This window comes from Equus asinus, chromosome 14, assembly GCF_041296235.1.
Source record: "Equus asinus isolate D_3611 breed Donkey chromosome 14, EquAss-T2T_v2, whole genome shotgun sequence".
Taxonomy (NCBI): Eukaryota; Metazoa; Chordata; class Mammalia; order Perissodactyla; family Equidae; genus Equus; species Equus asinus.
In genome coordinates, this window is record NC_091803.1 from 45,406,249 (window position 1) to 45,423,647 (window position 17,399).

A 17,399-nucleotide genomic window follows, 5' to 3' on the forward strand; every position below is an offset into this window, starting at 1 on the left:
TACAGCCAAATCGAACACCTTTAATGCCTCTGGGCGGAGCAAACGATCAGGTCGACAAGAGACGGCATGTTTTCCTGGCTGAAACAGACCGTGAGGAGAGGAATCACACTGTCACTGAACCATTCATTTGACGGGGGAGAGATCCCAAAGGCTGCAGGGGGGTGACAGAGTCTCAAACCCCGCTTCTGTCCGCCCACGGGCAGAACGCGCTCCAGCCAGTTGAGCAGACGCCCCTGGGAAGGACACTCTTCCAGGGGAGCGGATTTGCCCCCAAAACACAAGCAGTTTCCGAAAGGGAAGGTCCCAGGGAATTATCCCGACGCCCACTCCGCTCTGCGTGCACGGGGTGAACCTTCTGGAGAAACAGCAACGGGCATCCTTGGGGAGCCTGCAGTCTTTGGGTGAGAAGCCATAAATAACCAGAATAACCGCTGACTTTGATCGAGTGCTCTGTGTGCGAGACGCCGAGCTGTGGCCTCTATAGCCCCTCTCACTTCTTCCCCCTACAGCCCGCGAATGAGGTAGGCACTGCTATCCCCATTTTACAGACGGGGAAACTGAGGCACAGAGGTTAAGTCACCTGCTGGAGGTCACACAGCTAGCAAAAAGACGGCTGGGGTTTGGAGCCCACCCTGGCTGAATTTTAAGACCCAGTCTCCTAAACCCAGCGCCTAGGCAGGGTCCTTCTGCTAGTGGCTGTTTCTGTCCTGGCCACAGCAGGTTAATGAACAAGATGGAGAAAGAAGCCAAGCCAGGGAACCCTGGGGTCCGGGGAAATTCAGAAGCCAAGGGCTCAGCAGCCTCTCCTTGGATTTGTAATTCCAAGCCCCCCGAAGGTAAGGACGGCCTGTTGATTGATGATGCTCCATCGTGGGCCCCAGAGACCTCCAGCATGGGAGGAGAGCTGTACAGACACCACTGTGGCCATCTACTGCTTTTGTGGCCCAGCTTCTCTTGTCCTTGGGCGACTGCGCCCCACCATCCCACTGTCGCTTCTGGAGGGAATGTCGATCTCAAGGCCCCCAGCCCCTTGGGCATCCACAGGAGCAAGCACAGGAATTTTCCCAGGCCACTCAGAGCCTTCTGTGGGATCTGAGACAGAAAGAGTGTCTCTCTCAGCCTTAGAGATCGTGAGCCCTGTGGGTGTAGGCCAGGCGGTAGGCCAGTCACCTTTCCCACCACATGGGGGAGAGGATGAGACCAGTGTGAGAGGAGATGCAGAGCCAAGAGGCCTGGGCGAGGCTGAAAGGATGAGCATGTGAGCCTGGGGACACTGGGCTCCTGGATCCAGCCATACCTGGAGTAAGACCCACCCTCAGCCAACCCAGTTACAGGAGCCAGGGAATTCCTTTTGCTGTTCAAGCCAGTTTGAGCTGGGTTTCTACAGAGGGAGAGGGAGAGAGGGCTCACAGGGGAGAGCAGAGAGGGCTGAGGCTCCTCGTCCCCGCTGTTAAGGCTGGACTGCTGACAGCAGACACTGTTCTCTGGAATCCAGTTGTGAAAAGGCACTTATCACCCCATGAAAAGGAAAGGCTTCTCCATCCTTCTCTGGGTGCTAGTCCTAGACAATAAATGTGCGGGGGGTGCCGGGGCAGCTTACCCCAAAGTGCTTCTAGGATGACACCTAGTTTTTAGAGGCAAGCTAGAAATTCATCGAAAGATAGTTGAAAATATCGCAAACTGCTCTCAGCGATAAATGCCTGGTGACAGGGGAGCAATCAGTTTTGAGAACATCTCCAGTCTCCCCCACCTCTCTCTCTCCCTCCCATGGTGCACAGACACCTTGACACGGGACGCGGAGTTCTGGATTTTGCTCCTATACCTGAGAAGTAAGCAGAAAACCAGCAGAAGGCGGACGAGGCTGGCTCCCTGCAGAGAGGATGGCCCTTCCCTCTGCTCCAGGGTGGGGATGAGGTTGTGCGGAAGGAAGTCCTTGCTGTCCTCGCCCCAGCACGCCGAGCCTGCATGGAGGCCACCTGCCCCACCCCTTGGGCAGGGCCCAGCAACTGTGGGTGCCGGCCAGAGATGACCCTCAGTACAAACAAGGCACCAAGATAAGAGTGACACTGAGCCTCGGAGCCCCAGCTTGCCCCCAGGCTGCCATTTCAGTGAGGTCCCACCCGCCCAGGCAGATAGTGTGAGTGAAGGGGGCAGGCTATGTGTGGGTCCACAAAGAGGAGTGGGGACTGCGGTGGCCCCATCCAGCGCCACAGCTGTGTTGCCTTTATGCAGCAATAGAGGCCCATTGTGCCAACACTCCCAAATGCCTAAGGGAAACCAGAAATCCTGATTTCTGTGTGAAATGCCCCAATTTTTAAATCCCTGTATAGGCAAAAAGCAAAAACACTAAAGGCAGGCCAGATCAGACTGTGGGCTACCAGGGGGTGACCTCTAGCCTGTTGCCTTTTTGGAGGCCCAGAAAAGAAAAGGAAAAATGTCCTCAGACCCCAAGGAGACCCAAGATTCTCTGATGCAGGAACCTGGGGAAAGTCTGTCAATATTGTAGCTCGTTCCAGGGGTCAATTTGCCCCACAGCAGACACAACAGAGTCACAGCCCCCACCCCACAGGGGAGTCCTGATGCCATGGTGAGATCCTGGATCCAGCCTTACCTGAAGTAAGCCCTCCTGAACTGGCCAGTTATATGTGCCCATGAAAGGTTAGCCTTTTGTGTGGGTCTCTGTGACTTACAACCACAAGAAGGCATAATTAAACAGCTCCCAGGAGAGAAAGCGACCTCCACAGAGTATAAAGACAGTCACAACTACCATATTGCTGCCTGGAACTTAGCAGAAATCCTGGGCCTTTGCAGCCAAGCGCTGGGAAAATGCATTTCAAGTCCAAGATGGGCTGCTCCCCACAGAAAGCGGAGCCTATAGGTGATGTAACTACTCACTGTGCACATGCTGGGACACAGGGCATCCCTATGGGATCAGATGCCATGCTGAGCATGGATCAGTTCTGCCTGCCCAGCCTCCTTTCCCCCTTCTTCTGGGGGGACCCCAGTATTCCTAGAGGCACCTCCCTTGTGCTTTTCAGACCAGGAGATTGGCTCCAGGAACAAGCATGTGATCCAGGCTGGCCAATTACTGCATCCCCATATCTGCACAGTGACTGGTCCAGACTGAACACAGGGCCCTGTTGGCCAATCAGTGTTCTCCGTTCGCCTGGCAACCACGATTGGCTAATCACTGTTCTCCAGTTCCCCTAGCAACCTTGACTGGTTCAGGGATGGAGCGGGACCCAAGCAGGCTGATAGACTCAATTCTGGAATGTTGGATGGAACTTTGGGGGAGAGACGTTTCCTTCTAGCCAAGCTTGGGGAAGGGTGGGAGGCAGCCTAATGGTAATGGGGTCCCCTATGTGGTGAAGGCACCTGAGAAGGAGGCCACCCCAGGGACAGCAGAGCCAGAGGTGGAGGAGGCGCTGAGCTAGTGACATCCCTGAGCCCCCTGATCTGGAAGACCAGAAGGTGGTCGGTCCACCCCTAAAGCAGATGGCCCTGTCCTTGCAACCTCAAGAGTCCACAAGCTGGATCATTGCCGTCGGCTCCAGACACCCCGACTTTGGCAGCGTCCGGACCAGGCTGCAGCCATGTGGTCCCAGTCCCCGCAGCAAGCCGGCCTCTGGTTCTGGGTATCTGCAGGTGCGGGAGGCAAGCGGGCTGCCCACAGGGCTTGGTCCCGGCTATCTGGAGACCAGGGAGCCACTGTGGGACTGGCCCGACGAGGAGGAGGAAGCGGCGGCGCTGAGCTGGGAGAAGCGGCTGGTGCAGGACGCCAGGCTGGACATGGAGCCCCTGGGGAAGAAGGGCACCACAAACGCATCACCTTCTGGTCCGACACAGCCCCGGGGCCCACACGGAGCGGCAGAAAATCTGCTGATGCTGCACACGAGGCCCCAGGGCTCCGTCCACAGGGAGGGGAACTGCCCCAGGGCGCAGGGGCAAAGGCAAGCAAAGCCACGATGAGAAGTGAAGCCATTTCCTGCACCCCCAAACCCCAAGCACAGAGCCCAGCCTGCCACAAACCATTCAGGGGCCTCCCTGACCTGGGGGCCGAGCCCAGCGCAGAGGGCGCCCCATCTCCAGCCTCGTCCCCCAGCCCCTGTCAGCTCCTCCGGCACCCGCCTCCCCTGCGTGGGACCTTTGCATGTCTGCACCTGCCGCCAGAAGCCTCTTTCCTGCCTGCTCTGTCTACTCAGCCCCCACTGCAAACTTCAGAGCTGCACCGTTCCGGGGACCCCTCTGCGAGGACAGACATGTTCTAGGTCCACATCGAAGGACGCAGCAGCCATGGGCCACGCAGAGCTACCGAGTGCGGGAAACGTGGCTGGTGCACTGAGGAACTGAATCTTCACTTTTATTTAATTGTAATTGCAGGTTGAAATGGCCTCACGTGGCCAGTGTCCTGGGTTGGACCGTGTAGCTTTAGGGCCTGGCCACTCAGAGTGTGGCTGGAACCCCAGCAGCGCCGGGAGCCCGTTACAGGGGCATACGCTCGGCGGCCCCAGGGCTGGAGACAGTCTGCCTTTCTAAGAGACCCCCAGGTGGCCTGGGCGCACACCCCTAGGCCTCAACTCCCACGTCACCTCCCAGACACCATCTCCACACCCCTAGGCCTCAACTCCCACGTCACCTCCCAGACACCATCTCCACACCCCACCGCCCTGTGCCGGGCCCCGCGTTCTGGGCTCTGACAGCGCCCTGTGTGAATATCGCCAGCACCTCCTGGCTGTGTGACCTCAGGCAGGGACCCCAGGCTGGACATACCCCCACGGCCTCCATCACTGCTCCTGATGACACAGCTGCGATTCTGTGGCTCCATGATGGCAGACCGTGTCCGTCCAGTTCCCCTCCAGGGCCCAGCCCAGCACCTGCCCACTGAGGGCGGCCAGGCCACAGCCCTCGAACTGGTCCTCTCGTGAGGCTGTTGCAGGGCAGGGCGGCAGGATTCCCCACACTGACCCGGGCAGACAGAGCGGCAAGAGCGTCCGGCCCATCGCCAGCCTCCACCATTCCTCCCAGAGGCAGCCGCCCCCCGATGCCCACGTCCACAGCTCTGGGTCCTTCTGCCTCAGTCTCTCTCCCCCAAAAACAGGCTGCTTCCCAAAGAGGGGATGCCAGCCCCCCAACACTCTGCGGGTCTCTCTTTGGAGTAAAGATGCTGGCCCCATATTTCTAGTGCTGGCCTGCATGGGCCCCCAGGATTCCTGACGTGGGTCCAGATGCAACACCCACCTGGAACCTCAACTTAAAGTGCTATTTTTAGAAGGAAACCAACACAGTATGTCATGAAGCAGGATGCGAAATCACATTCATTTCTAAAAGATAAAACGTGAGGCCTGGAAGAATTTGCCTGTCCAGCCCCTCACCCTCTGCTTCATTTCTGCCGTCAAGCGCTTACAGGGTGCCCAGCAGAAGGGCAGGCTTCCCCCAACCATCTCATCCTCCTGACGACCCCACGACGTAGGGGCTCCAGTGGTCCCCAGTTAACAGATGGGGAGCCTGAGGCTCAGAGAGGGGAAGTGACTTGCCCAAGGTCACACAGCAACCAGGAAGTGCCAGAGGTCTTAACCACTACACTGCCCTGTCTCTCTGAAAGCAACACTTGGGGAGAGTTGTCTGTGAGGCACTATTCTAGAATGTTCTAGAAGAGTCCAAACTCTGTTTTATGGAATTCTAGGAGGGACCTCAGGGCCCGGGCCTGGCCTGGAGGGGAGTCCGGGGGTCCCTGGTGCCAGGTCCTCTCCCGGCCTCTCGTACCTGAAGTCTTCGGAAGCCAGCACCTCGTAGTAGTAGAGTAGTTTGCACCTGGCGCCGGGGCTATGCAGAGCCGTCAAGACATCCTCCATGCCCGGGAGGCTGCAGGCCACGTGGCCGGGGGGGCCGTGCATTTGCCACTGGAGCAAGTAGACTCCGGGCCACCGGGTCACGTGGGAGCCCTGAGACACAGCAGCCAGGCCTGAGGCCCCAGTCCTCCTGGGGAGCGAGTGCCTGCTAAACCACTCCACCAGCAACTCCTCCCTCTAGGAGCCTCCCGGAGTCATCCTTGTCCCCCTCCACTGCTACCCCACAGCCCTGGCCGCTGAGGGCCCCGCTCTGGGTCTGGGGCAGTGGAGGCCTGGGGTTGGGGTTTGCGGGACAACAGAGGCGTGATCTGGTTAAACGCCTGGATTTTGTTGAGTTTCGTTCTGCTGAGCAGACTCTGCAGACGGAGGCAGGTGGAGAGGCATCTGGGCGGGGAGCTGGCGGGCGGCGGGAGTGTGTCGAGGGCCGAGGGGCAGCGAGAAAGGGGGCGTTAGCTGTTACAGGAAGAGCAACCGCAGGGAAGGGCTGGGATGTTCAGGGGGGTCCCGGGGGGGAGGTGCCGGTGTGCCATGTGCAAGACGGCCCTCTGCTCACTTCCACGGAACCGTCCGTGAGACCTGCAGTGCTCGCCAGTGCACGAGTGAGTGTTAGTGTGTGTGTGAGTGTGAGCGTGTGTTTGGGGTCGGTGATGTTTGACCTGCAAACACTGCCTCGTGGAGAACGTGGGGTCGCCAGGGGCGGCTCATGTTCCAGTGACACAGCCGAGTCCTGTTCCCAGCCCCACAGCTTCTCTGTTGCGTGCCTTCTGACACTTGAGTGCGCACCAGAGAGCAGCTGGGGAGGGCGAGGGACGCGGACTCCAGGCCCCCTGCCCAGAGCGCCTGAGCGAGCCCGCCTGGCAACCTGCATCTTTACAAGAGTCCCAGGGCATTCTGAGGCTGGGGTCCTGGGGTTCCCCAGGCTCCTGGATCTGCCAGGATCTTTCTCCCCCACTGTCCCGTACGGTCCCTGAGGCCGAGGACCAGATCCAGTCTGTCCACTGCTGTGCCCCCAGAACCCTGGCACACGGGAGATGCTCAGCCCTGCGTGATGAATGAATAAGTGAACCCAAGAACGCAAACCTGGATGCTCTCCCCTTCCCGGCAGACAAGGGGAGCCTCCACGCGGCTGTACTCTGAGCCCAGGACCCAGCCTTTGTCCATCAGCTGCCCGCCGGCCCTGGCTCCGGGCTCCCGGGGGCCCGGCCTGGCTGCTCGCTTGGTGTAGTACAGGCTGAACACCACGTCCCCTCGTAGGATGTCGAAGTCCCAGGTGATGACCGACTCCCCCTCCAGAATCTCCACCTCGACCTGCGAGGGGACAGGCGAGGTCTGAGAGTCCAGTCTGGAGTCCCAGCCGGACGGGGAGCTGAGATGGGGACGTAGGCGGCAGTAGGTGCTGTGGGTGCCCCCCGGGGTCTCCGTTCCCCACTGCAGGGAGGATGGCTGCTCAAGCCCAGGTCCAAGAACTGCTCTGGGCAAAGGGACCCCCGCTCTGTGCCACGCCTGGGAGGTTCCACCCTGCCGTGGGGGGTGACCCACAGCCAACGACCTGCTGATGTGGGGGTATGAGAGCCAGCCCATCCTGCAGGGCCCCGAGAGCTCGCCTTCAACAAATCATTGCCACGAGAACCCTTGCTTCAGGCTCTGCTTCGGGGGACACTGACCTAAGACAGCACCCAGCCCAGCCGGCCCTCCCAGGACCCCAGCACCTCATGGGGGGCCCCGCGGAGCACGCTGGCCGACTGGTAGGTGTCTCTCCACTGCCTCAGCTGGTCCGCGTGCTCCTGCGCCTCATCTGTCAGATAGAGGGACTTGGGGACCAGTCCTCCTTCAGGGACATTACACTGGGAAACAAAAGACAAAGGCGGCAGGTCAGGGCCCAGCCAGGCCCTGCTGACCCACAGAAGGGTGCTCTGTGACTCCATTTAACCCCCACAACCACCAATGCAGTAGGAACTATTATTCCTCCCATTTCACAGAGGAGGAAGATGGAGGTTCAGAGAGGTCAGGCCACTTGCCAGAGATCACACAGCAGAAAGTGGCTGAGTCAAACGATGAATTTTGCCCCCTCGTTTCATTTGCAAAAATACTAATATCAACAGAGTGAGGTCACTGTCACTGTCCTTCAATAAGTCACTCTCAGACGCCCCGGACTGAGACCCCGGACTCCCCTGCAGGCCCATTTACTAAATACAAACCATGCATAAGACATGTTTATGTATCACAACAACTGGAGAGAATGGGCAAGCCTGGCAAAATTCCTAGGAAACGTCCTTTGGGTACCGGCTCCCGGGTGCAGGACACAGGGACGTTCCAGACCCCGCCTCCTGCAGCAGAGCAAGCAAAGCCAGCAGGTGAACGCTTACTGCTGCCGGCAACGTCTTGGATGGGGACCACAGAGGGGTAAGCATTTGACTGGCCTGGTCCCTGGGCTTCCAGAAACTTCCCTCTTGCTCACTAAGTTTGAAAGAACCAAGGTAAGGTCCCTCCTGCAGAGAGAAGTCGTCTCTCCTTGGGGCAGCTTCTAAAACAAGCGCTGCCCCCAAAGAGCCACAGGACCCCCCAGGTACGAGCTCGCACCGCACACGACGGCCTGCCCGCTCCAGCCTCCTTCCGCCCGGCATCCCCACCCCAACCATGCACGGGTGGACCTCCCAACCCCGCCCGGGTCACCCACCAAGGGCGCCCCCAGCCCCGCCCCGGCATCCACAGGCAGTCCCCATTCCAGAGCCCAGGCGCCCGGCTGGGCCTCACCAGGCACTCCCCGCCCAGGAAGTCGGGGATGACTTCCTCCTCCAGGTAGTCCACCAGGCCGCCCGGGCCCTGGTAGTTGCTGCCACTGTAGATGAGGAACTTCTGCCTGGTGTTCTCGTTGATGAAGGGGCTGATCTGAAGTGGGGGAGAGGAAGCTCTTTCTATTGAGGTCTAATTCGCATAACGTAGAACGAACCGTTTCAAAGTGGACGATCAGTGGCTTTTAGTTCGTTCACCATGTTGTGAAACCATCCCCTCCACGTAATTCCGAGACATTTCCACCACCCCAAAAGGAAACCTGGTACCCATTAGCTGTCATTCGCCTCCCCCTCTCCCGCAGCCGCCGGAAACCACCAATCTGCTTTCTGTCCCTATAGATTTGCCTATTCTGGATATTTCATAGAAATGGGATACTATGACACGTGGTCTTTCGTGTCTGGCTTCTTTCACTTACAATGTTTTCAAGGTTCATCAGTGTTGTAGCAGGGGTCAGTGCTTCATTCCTTTTCATGGCTGAGTTATCTTCCATTGTACAGAAAGATCTCTTTTTTTTTTTTGATAGAGAAGATTGTCGCTGAGTTAACATCTGTGCCAATCTTCCTTTATTTTATATATGGGACGCTGCCACAGCATGGCTTGATGAGTGGCGTGTACGTCCACACCCTAGATCCAAACCCACAAACCCCGGGCTACCAATGCAGAATGCATGAACTTAACCACTACACCACTGGGCCAGCCCCTAGTCCATGTTTTGTTTGTTACAGATGGAAAGTTATTTTAATGCCAAGCTCTAAGCTGCTTGTTGATCTGTTTTTCATGGCATCCCTGATGCTGGCGTGCTGTCTGACTCAATACGTAGTTGGGGAAGGAAGGAAGGACTGAGGCCTTTAGCATGGCAGGGCACAAGCCAATCCAGCAGGGAATGCCACAGGCCAAACATGGGTCAGGAACTGGGAATCCTTCAGCCCCGACCCTGGGCCCACAGTGGTCCCCTGCTCCATGCTGCTGGTGTCCACCTGGTGTGGCCAATGGGAGGGCAGCAGCAGGAGACGGGAGGTGGCAACAGAGAGTGGCCAGGGTACTTCTCGCCACTCCCTGCCCACCTCAGTGCTGCCCAGAAGGCACAGCACCCACGGGCAGCCCCGCCACCCACCCCCATTCCAGCTCTCAGGGGGCTACACCAGCAAGGCCATACTCCTCTGGTCCCTCCTGCCCTGGGGTGGTCTGCGCTTACTAACAGCTAGTCCCTGACAGCCTCTCCATCTGCTCACACCTCTGCAAGGAGTCCCTTCATGTCACACCCCGTCTGAGCCATTTGGGTGAATCCCGCGTCCGGCCAGGACCCCAGCTGATCGGCTCCCACCCCCACCCAATGCACACCATCTTAGGAGAGCTCTATACAGCGAAGGAACTTAATTTTCACAAAGATCAGCCTATTTTGGGGTAAAAAGCTGCAGTAGCAGGTCCTGCTTGTCCCCACCCCATCCCCCAAGCTCCTGCTCCCAAGCCCCTTGATGTAGCCACAGAAGCCAGAGAACTTTCCACCTCGGAAGTCGGCTCACATCCTCTTCTGCTGACAACCTGCCCGTGGCTCCCTACTGCCCCGGGACAAGGTCCCATCAGCGCCGGACCCTGAGCATCTTCCCAGCCTCCCCCGGGGCTGCGGCCTCTGGCTCCTCCTCGCTCCAGCCCCCTGCACTGGTTTCCCAGTTCCTCCAGGGCGTCAGGCACCTCCAGGCCCTGGCCGTGCTGTGCGGGTTGTCCTCCTCCTGCATTTCCCTGCTCGACTCCCGCTCCTTCCTGAGGTCTCAGCCACTTGTCACCTCCTCAAGGGGACCTTCCCCAACCTAAATCACCCCCGAGTCACCCTCTGCCTGGCTTAGTCTCTCCAAGGACCCTGAAGGTCCTCACGCCCTCGTCACAGGGAACTGTGACACTTTTACTGGTGGGGGGCTGTCTGCTCTCTCTCCCCCCGATGACAGTGGGGGAGACGGTGGCTGGCCTGTTCACCCCGAATGCCCAGGGCCTGGAAAGGTACCCGGAACATAGTAGGTGCTTACTAAAACACTGAATCCACTTAACTCTCAACTCTGGAATCTCGATCCTGATTGATCCGCTGCTGACAGCGTGACTGCTCAGTTTCCTGGGCCCTGAATCCCTGGGGGCGCTCGGTCAGATGCTGCCGCTGAGTCTGCAGGGCTGAGAGAGGCCTGACCCGCAGCACTGGCCTGGGGACCACACGTCAGTGGCCTAGACTATTTGTGTGTGTGTGTGTCTATACCCACACACATGCCGGGTTGCAACATAAAGCTTATTTCTTACTGTGGGTCATGGAGCAAAAAGTTTTTAAATTCCTATAGACCGGTCCCAACGCAGCTCGGAACCAGCTCACCGGAGCCCCAGGGTCACCGCACAATCCTGAGTATGACTCTCCTGTCCACAAAGCTGGGCGATGGATACGTGAAATGATGGAATATTATTCAGCCGTAAAAAGGAATGAAGGACGGATTCCCACTGCAACATGGATGAACCCAAAATCACTGTGCTCAGTGAGAGAAATCAGACACCAAAAGCTTCAAGTCCTGTGATTGCATTTACAGGAAATATCTAGAACAGGCAAATCCATAGAGACGGGAAGTAGAGTAACGGCTGCCAGGGGCCGGGGGAGGAATGCAGAGTGACTGCTGAGGGGTACGGGCTTTCCTTTTTGGGGTGATCCAAATGTTCTGGAATTGGATGGTGGTGACGGTTGCACAACTCTGTGAATATACTAAAAACTACACTTTAAAAGGGTGAACTTTATGGGAAATGAGTCATATCTTAAAGCTATTATTTAGAAGAAATGAGACGGGACAAGTGGGCAGCTCACAGAGGGAAGCCCCATCTCGGCCTCCGTGGGGCACGGGGGGGGGGGCCTGGTGCAGGTTCCCGCTCTTACCAGCGTCCAGAGCACAGGGAAGACACGGGGGGCGCGCACGATGAGCAGCCGGCCCAGGGTCTCGGGGTAGTTGGCCTCGACCACCTCGATCATCCGCAGCAGGGCCTTCACCCACGGCCGCCACAGATGCCGCATGTTGAGACCCTCCAGGTCCACCAGGCAGGTCCAGGAGCTGCGGCAGAGACGGGCCCCTTGCTCCACCTCGTTCTGCCACCTCCCGGGGCCTCCGACACCCTCCTCAGGGACCCCGGGGCCGACAGACAGGGATGGACAGAAAGACTCAGAAAGGCAGGGCCGGGAGCAGAAGGGGCAGGGTCCCCTGGACACTCTCGTGGATCCTGTCCCCACGGGAGGCCACGTGGCAGGGAGATGATATACGTAAAGCTCTCTGCAAGGACAGCACATAGCAAGTGCTCAAGAAAAGCCAGCTATTACCAGCAATGTTGAAAAGATGCTGACAGATAAATAGAGAGAACACAAGTACCATGAGTACACACTCCAGAGCCAGACGGCCCGGGTTCAGATCCCAGCTCTGCTGCTCACTGTGTGACCTTGGCCAAGTTACTTAACCTCTCTGTGCCTCTGTTTCATCAGTACTAACTCATTTGGAAAATAACCATTTTCCTGCAGCGGATAGTCCCTGGGAGCCTCTACGTCCTGGCTCTGTTCTCTTCACCCCACCCGCACCTCTGCAAGGCATTCCTTTGTGACACCCTGTCATCTGAGCTATCTAGGGTGAATTCCACTTCCGGCCAGGACCCTGACTGCTCAATTCGCCACTGCTACCCCAACATACATGCCCTTAGGAGAGCTCCAAACAGCAAAAAACGTTCATTTTCACCAAGATGAGGATATTTCAGGATAAAACGCTTCAGCAACAGGTCCTGCCCGCCCCTCCCTCCCAGGGCTGAAATAAGGACGATGGGAATCAAGCTGCTTCGAAGAAGACCTGCCACCCGCCTAGTGCTACGTGTGCATTTGCATCACCTCTTCACAGTTGTGTCTTTGGTCATGCAGAAAGACCCCCGAGGACGAGAGATGTTAGTCCTGCTTTACAGACGAGGACGCTGCAGCTCAGAAAGGTTAAGCGGGAAACTCAGTTCAGGAAGAGAAGTCGGGGCAAGTCAGAGAGGGACGGTGGGTTACTGGAGGTGCCGTGACACCTGCAAGTCCACCCGCCCGGGAGACGGAGTCAAGGTGGAACCTGAGCTGGGACACCTGGTCCCGAGTCCAGGAGGCTGAGTTACAGCCCGGCGGATAAAGTCCTCGAGCAGAAGCCGGACAGGAACAGAGTCAAGTCCCAGCTCGACCGCCTGCCCACTTAGTGACCCCAGACGAGCATTGATACTCTGAGCCTATTTCCCCCCCATAAAGAACCAAGACGCTATCAGTCCCTGCCTCACGGGAGCATTGTAAGAATTAAGTGAGGACACTGCTGGGAAGTGCCTGGCACGGCGTCCACGCTCAGCGGACCTCGGCTGTGTTTGCTATTTCGGGGGAATGTGTTCCCGGCTGGGTTCTTGCCTGATGGGACGGCCAAACTGTTTCGTGTTCCCTTCACACCTCTTCTGTCCTTCCTCGTTGACGGAGAGAACCTGGAAGGCAGAGAATGTGCTGGAACACCTGCACGTGGCGGCTCCAGCCGTGGGCAGCCACAGGACCTCCCGGAGGTGGGGACGTGGCCACTCACGTGCCACAGCAGCGCCTCCTCCCCCACGGCCTTCATCAAGCCTTTGGTGTCCATGTGGCCCAGACGCAGGATGTACAGGGGGCGGCCGTCTTGGTGGGTGGGGCCAGGCAAAGAGAGGACCAAGAAGGAAACAGAAAGAACGATACCCTAAGAGAGCTGATTCTTGTTATTCAAGGTAGTGACGTTCTGTAAAGTCACCTCGAATACGGAACCACGGCTTCTAGGGGAAATACGGGGTTAGGGTCTGCGTGCCTCTGGTCCTAACGTGTTTGTCACCCCATCAATACATAACCTGATTTTGTGTGTGTTTCTATTCAAAGACACTTTATTTCATATATATTGTCAATTCCTTAACATTGAACTCATGGCCAGCAGCACAACTCACACCTGAATGGGGTTTTTCTTTTCTGGTTTTTTTTTTTTTTTTTTTTGAGGAAGATTAGCCCTGAGCTAACGTTTGCTGAGAATCCTCTTTTTGCTGAGGAAGACTGGCCCTGAGCTAACATCCATACCCATCTCCCTCTACTTTATATGTGGGATGCCTGCCACAGCATGGCTTACCAAGCGGTGCCATGTCCACACCCGGGATCTGAACCAGCGAACTCCAGGCCGCCGAAGTGGAACGTGTGAACTTAACCGCTGCACCACTGGGCCAGCCCCTCAATGGGGCTTTTCTAACTCACATATTTTCTCCGTGAGTCACATCATGGCCTTCTCGAGCTTAGGAATGCTAGAGAGTGCTTCTGGACTTTGCTGGGGGGCCATTTTTAAGAGCAAAATCACCCCAAAAAATGTGGCGCTAAAGAGACGGCAACAAGGACACTGGTTTACAGGATGAGAGACGGGGGATGTCTTGTTCAGTCAGATGGGGGCACGCAGGTCGGGTGACTCAGAGTTTCCACCACTCTGCCCACATCCATGAGTGACCCCGAAGGTGCCCTGAGTATTGATTTTGGGGTTAAAAATAAATGTTGGTGACTAGGCAAATTCACAAATATGCATCCACGAAAATGAGGATCGAGGGTATACTAACAGAAAGTGTGCCAACCAGTCCTTCGGGAGAGTCAGGCACTGGCCTTAATCAGTATAGATGAATTTTTATATAAAGGACATTGAAAAGCATAATGGGCACTGGCTTCAATGGCAGTTTAATAAAAAATCCAGAGAAGGTATTTGTAGTGGGTTGAAGAGTGTCCCCAAAATTTCATGTCCACCCAGAACCTCTGAATGTGACCTTACTTGGAAAAAGGGTCTTTGCAGATGTAACTCGAGATGAAATCGCACTGCATCAGTGTGGGCCCCACATCCAATGACCTGGGGTGTTTTTAGGGAGACAGAGAGATACGCGGGAGGGATCGGGGTGATGCGGCCACAAGCCAAGGAACCCCTGGGGCCACCAGAGGCTGGAAAAGGCAGGAAGCGCTCTCCCCTGCAGCCTTCAGAGGGAGCACGGCCCTGCTGACACCTTGATTTTGGACTTCTAGCCCCAGAACAGTGAGAGAATAAATTCCCATTGCTTTAAGCTAGCCCGTTTGTGGTCATTTGCGATGGCAGCCCCAGGACACAAATGCAGTATTCATGCAGCCGTTATGTGTAGGATCCCAAAGATCAACAGTCATGGTGGGTTCGGGGCCGGCCCGGTGGCGTGGTGGTTAAAGTTGCGTGTGCTCCACTTCAGAGATCTGGGTTTGCCTGTTCGGAACCCCGGGCGCAGACCTACTCCACTCCTCAGCCATGCTTTGGAGGCATCGCACGTACAAAGTGGAGGAAGGCTGGCTCAGGGCTAATCTTCCTCAACCAAAAAAAAAAAAGAAAAAGAGGAAGATTGGCAACGGATGTTAGCTCAGAGTGACTCTTCCTCACCAAAAAAAAAGAAAACAAAAGTATTGGTAGGCTAACCCAGCCCCACGGAGAAATGTCTCGCCTCAGACCCACAAGTCTATTCCAGCTCTGCCTTCTTCATGGCTGGGTTGTCACCTCAAAAGCATCTCCAGATGCCCAGAAGGATCAAAAGGAAAATAGGATGCTGGCATGAAAAGCAGCATTCGGCCATGACCGAAGGGTGCACTGTACACGACACAGGTAAAGCAACGCACCTACGTCCTGGTAGTGCCAGCCGCCCGCATAGAACTCCTCCAGGACAGCGGGGGGCCGCCAGGTCTGGCAAAGAAGATCCACCTGGTGCTGCTTCCGCCAGCTCAAGGACTGACACAGCATCTCCCGGGCCTTGTCCAGGTGGAAGTCACGAGCCCGCAGGAACCGAAGGATGTGCTGGTCTTTGGGGATCTGAGAGAAGAAGGAGAAAGCGCGTGGTATTCCCTAACGCGGCAGGTAAAATCGTGGAGAATGAGTCTCCTGTCTTATCTGCAAAATGGCTACGAAAAGGACCACACGCTCACCCACAACACAGTCAAAGGGGGGACTGTAGTATCTGTGAGTTTTGGCCGCCAACCTTCCTCCGTCCTCACGCTGGCAACAGCATCTCTTTTCTTTTAGGGAACCGTCTCCCCCGCACCAGAGTCCCCCACTGCAATCGTGGTTTCAGTCGGCGCAGCCAATCACAGAACTCCACTCCCAAGGCCTCGGGGGTGGACACAACCACGCCGGGCCCACTGGAGCATTGAGACAGTTTTAAATCAGAAGAAAGAGACAGGAGCCCCTTTCTCTGCGGGGGCCGAGGGGTGGCAGCCCCAGTTCCAAGCTCAACAAGACAGTGTCTGCGGGAACGAAGCCGAAATAACAGACACGAGAGCTAAGGGCTCCCAACAGCATTTAAGTCCTCATTCAGGACGTCCCTGAGACAGGCTGCACGGCCTCCTGTGCTGGGCTGGATGGTGTCCCCTCAAAATTCATGCCCACCCAGAACCTCACAATGCGACCTCATTTGCAAGCAGGGTCTTTGCAGACGTAATTAGTTAAGATGAGGTCATACCGGATCCGGGTGGGCCCGACTCCAACGTCTGGCGTCCTTATTAGAAGAGGAAATGTGGACACAGACACAGAACAGACAGAGGGAAGGAGGCCGTGTGAAGGCGGAGGCGGAGACTGGAGTGATGCGTCCACAAGCCAAGGACTGCCAGGAGCCGCCAGAAGCGAGGAGAGAGGCATGGGATGGACCCTCCCTCAGAGCCTCCGTCTGGGAGGACCCAGCCCTGCGGACACCCTCACTGCAGATTCCGGCCTCCAGTGTGAGAATAAGGTTCTGTTGTTTTAAGCCACATGGTTTGCAGCATTTTGTTTCAACAGCTCTAGGAAACCAACACACCCTCTTAACAGGTTGTTGTAGGAGCCAATAAATCTCCCCCCCCATTTTTTTGCTTTGTTGATTCAAGCTGCATTCCTACCACCTGTAACCCCAAGAGTCTAGTGAACATGCTGCGATTACAGGCTTGGACCGCGCCAGCTCCCCTTCCTTCCATCAGGCAAAAATCAACAGTCAAGGGAGAGCCAGCCCCCAGAAACGCTCCCCTTTGCTGAGTGCTCTTCTGAGCCAGGCTCGCTCTAAGCACTTCTCATCCATCATCCCTTGGAATGGGCGCTAGCAGGTGTATGCTAACGTCACCCCATCTTACTGACGAGGACCCAGGAGCAGGCAGGTCACATCACTGCCCCCCTCGTCTGCCCCCAATGCAGGGAGGGCGCCTGGGGAGGAAGAGCAAGCAACTCACGACTAAGCTGCACGCTCGTATTCAACAGAGCCGACGGTCAGGTCCGTGCTTGGGACCCTCCGTGCACGGTGGCCGTTCCTATTGTGGGGCTTAGAGTCTAAAGGCAAAATCCACATGCTGCCTAAAATCAACCCCCGCGAGTCTTTAAATCTCTTAGAAAAGAACAGGATACATGGTTTTGTGAACGTGGGTGTACACGGGTGGTTCTCAACTGGGGGTGACCGTGACCCCCCAGGGGACAGTTGCGATGTCTGGAGCCATTTTTGGTTGTCACGATTGCAGGAGAAGAGCTCCTGGCATCTAGTGGGTGGAGGCTGGGGAGGTGGTTCGACCCTACAGAGCACAGGACGGCCCCCATGATAAATGTCAGGACAGGACGGCCTCAAATGTCAGCAGTGCGAGGACGAGCACCCTGCAGGCAGCCGGACGCACAGCAGGTGTCGTGTCTACACGAGATAGAGAAGAATCAAAGGGAGGTAACCAGGGTTGCTAATTACACA

General features: G+C 56.8%; 1 protein-coding gene across 4 annotated transcripts in view; it reads right to left on the reverse strand.

The window, feature by feature from the left end:
* Positions 1-17,399, reverse strand: part of SEC14L5 (SEC14 like lipid binding 5) — a 39,722-nt gene continuing 22,323 nt past the window's right edge. For 2 of the 4 annotated variants that reach the window (XM_070485004.1, XM_070485007.1), the window contains 10 exons: positions 15,328-15,517; positions 13,232-13,320; positions 13,066-13,136; positions 11,542-11,713; positions 8,604-8,738; positions 7,559-7,693; positions 6,930-7,157; positions 5,764-5,942; positions 4,771-4,960; positions 1-3,798 (listed from right to left, as the gene is read on the reverse strand). In XM_070485004.1, coding sequence (XP_070341105.1) covers positions 3,487-3,798; positions 4,771-4,960; positions 5,764-5,942; positions 6,930-7,157; positions 7,559-7,693; positions 8,604-8,738; positions 11,542-11,713; positions 13,066-13,136; positions 13,232-13,320; positions 15,328-15,517 — 1,701 coding nt within the window. In that variant the 3' untranslated portion in view covers positions 1-3,486. The remainder of the gene's footprint in view (positions 3,799-4,770; positions 4,961-5,763; positions 5,943-6,929; positions 7,158-7,558; positions 7,694-8,603; positions 8,739-11,541; positions 11,714-13,065; positions 13,137-13,231; positions 13,321-15,327; positions 15,518-17,399) is intronic. The other 2 variants (XM_070485006.1, XM_014833208.3) reach the window with 2 other exon arrangements.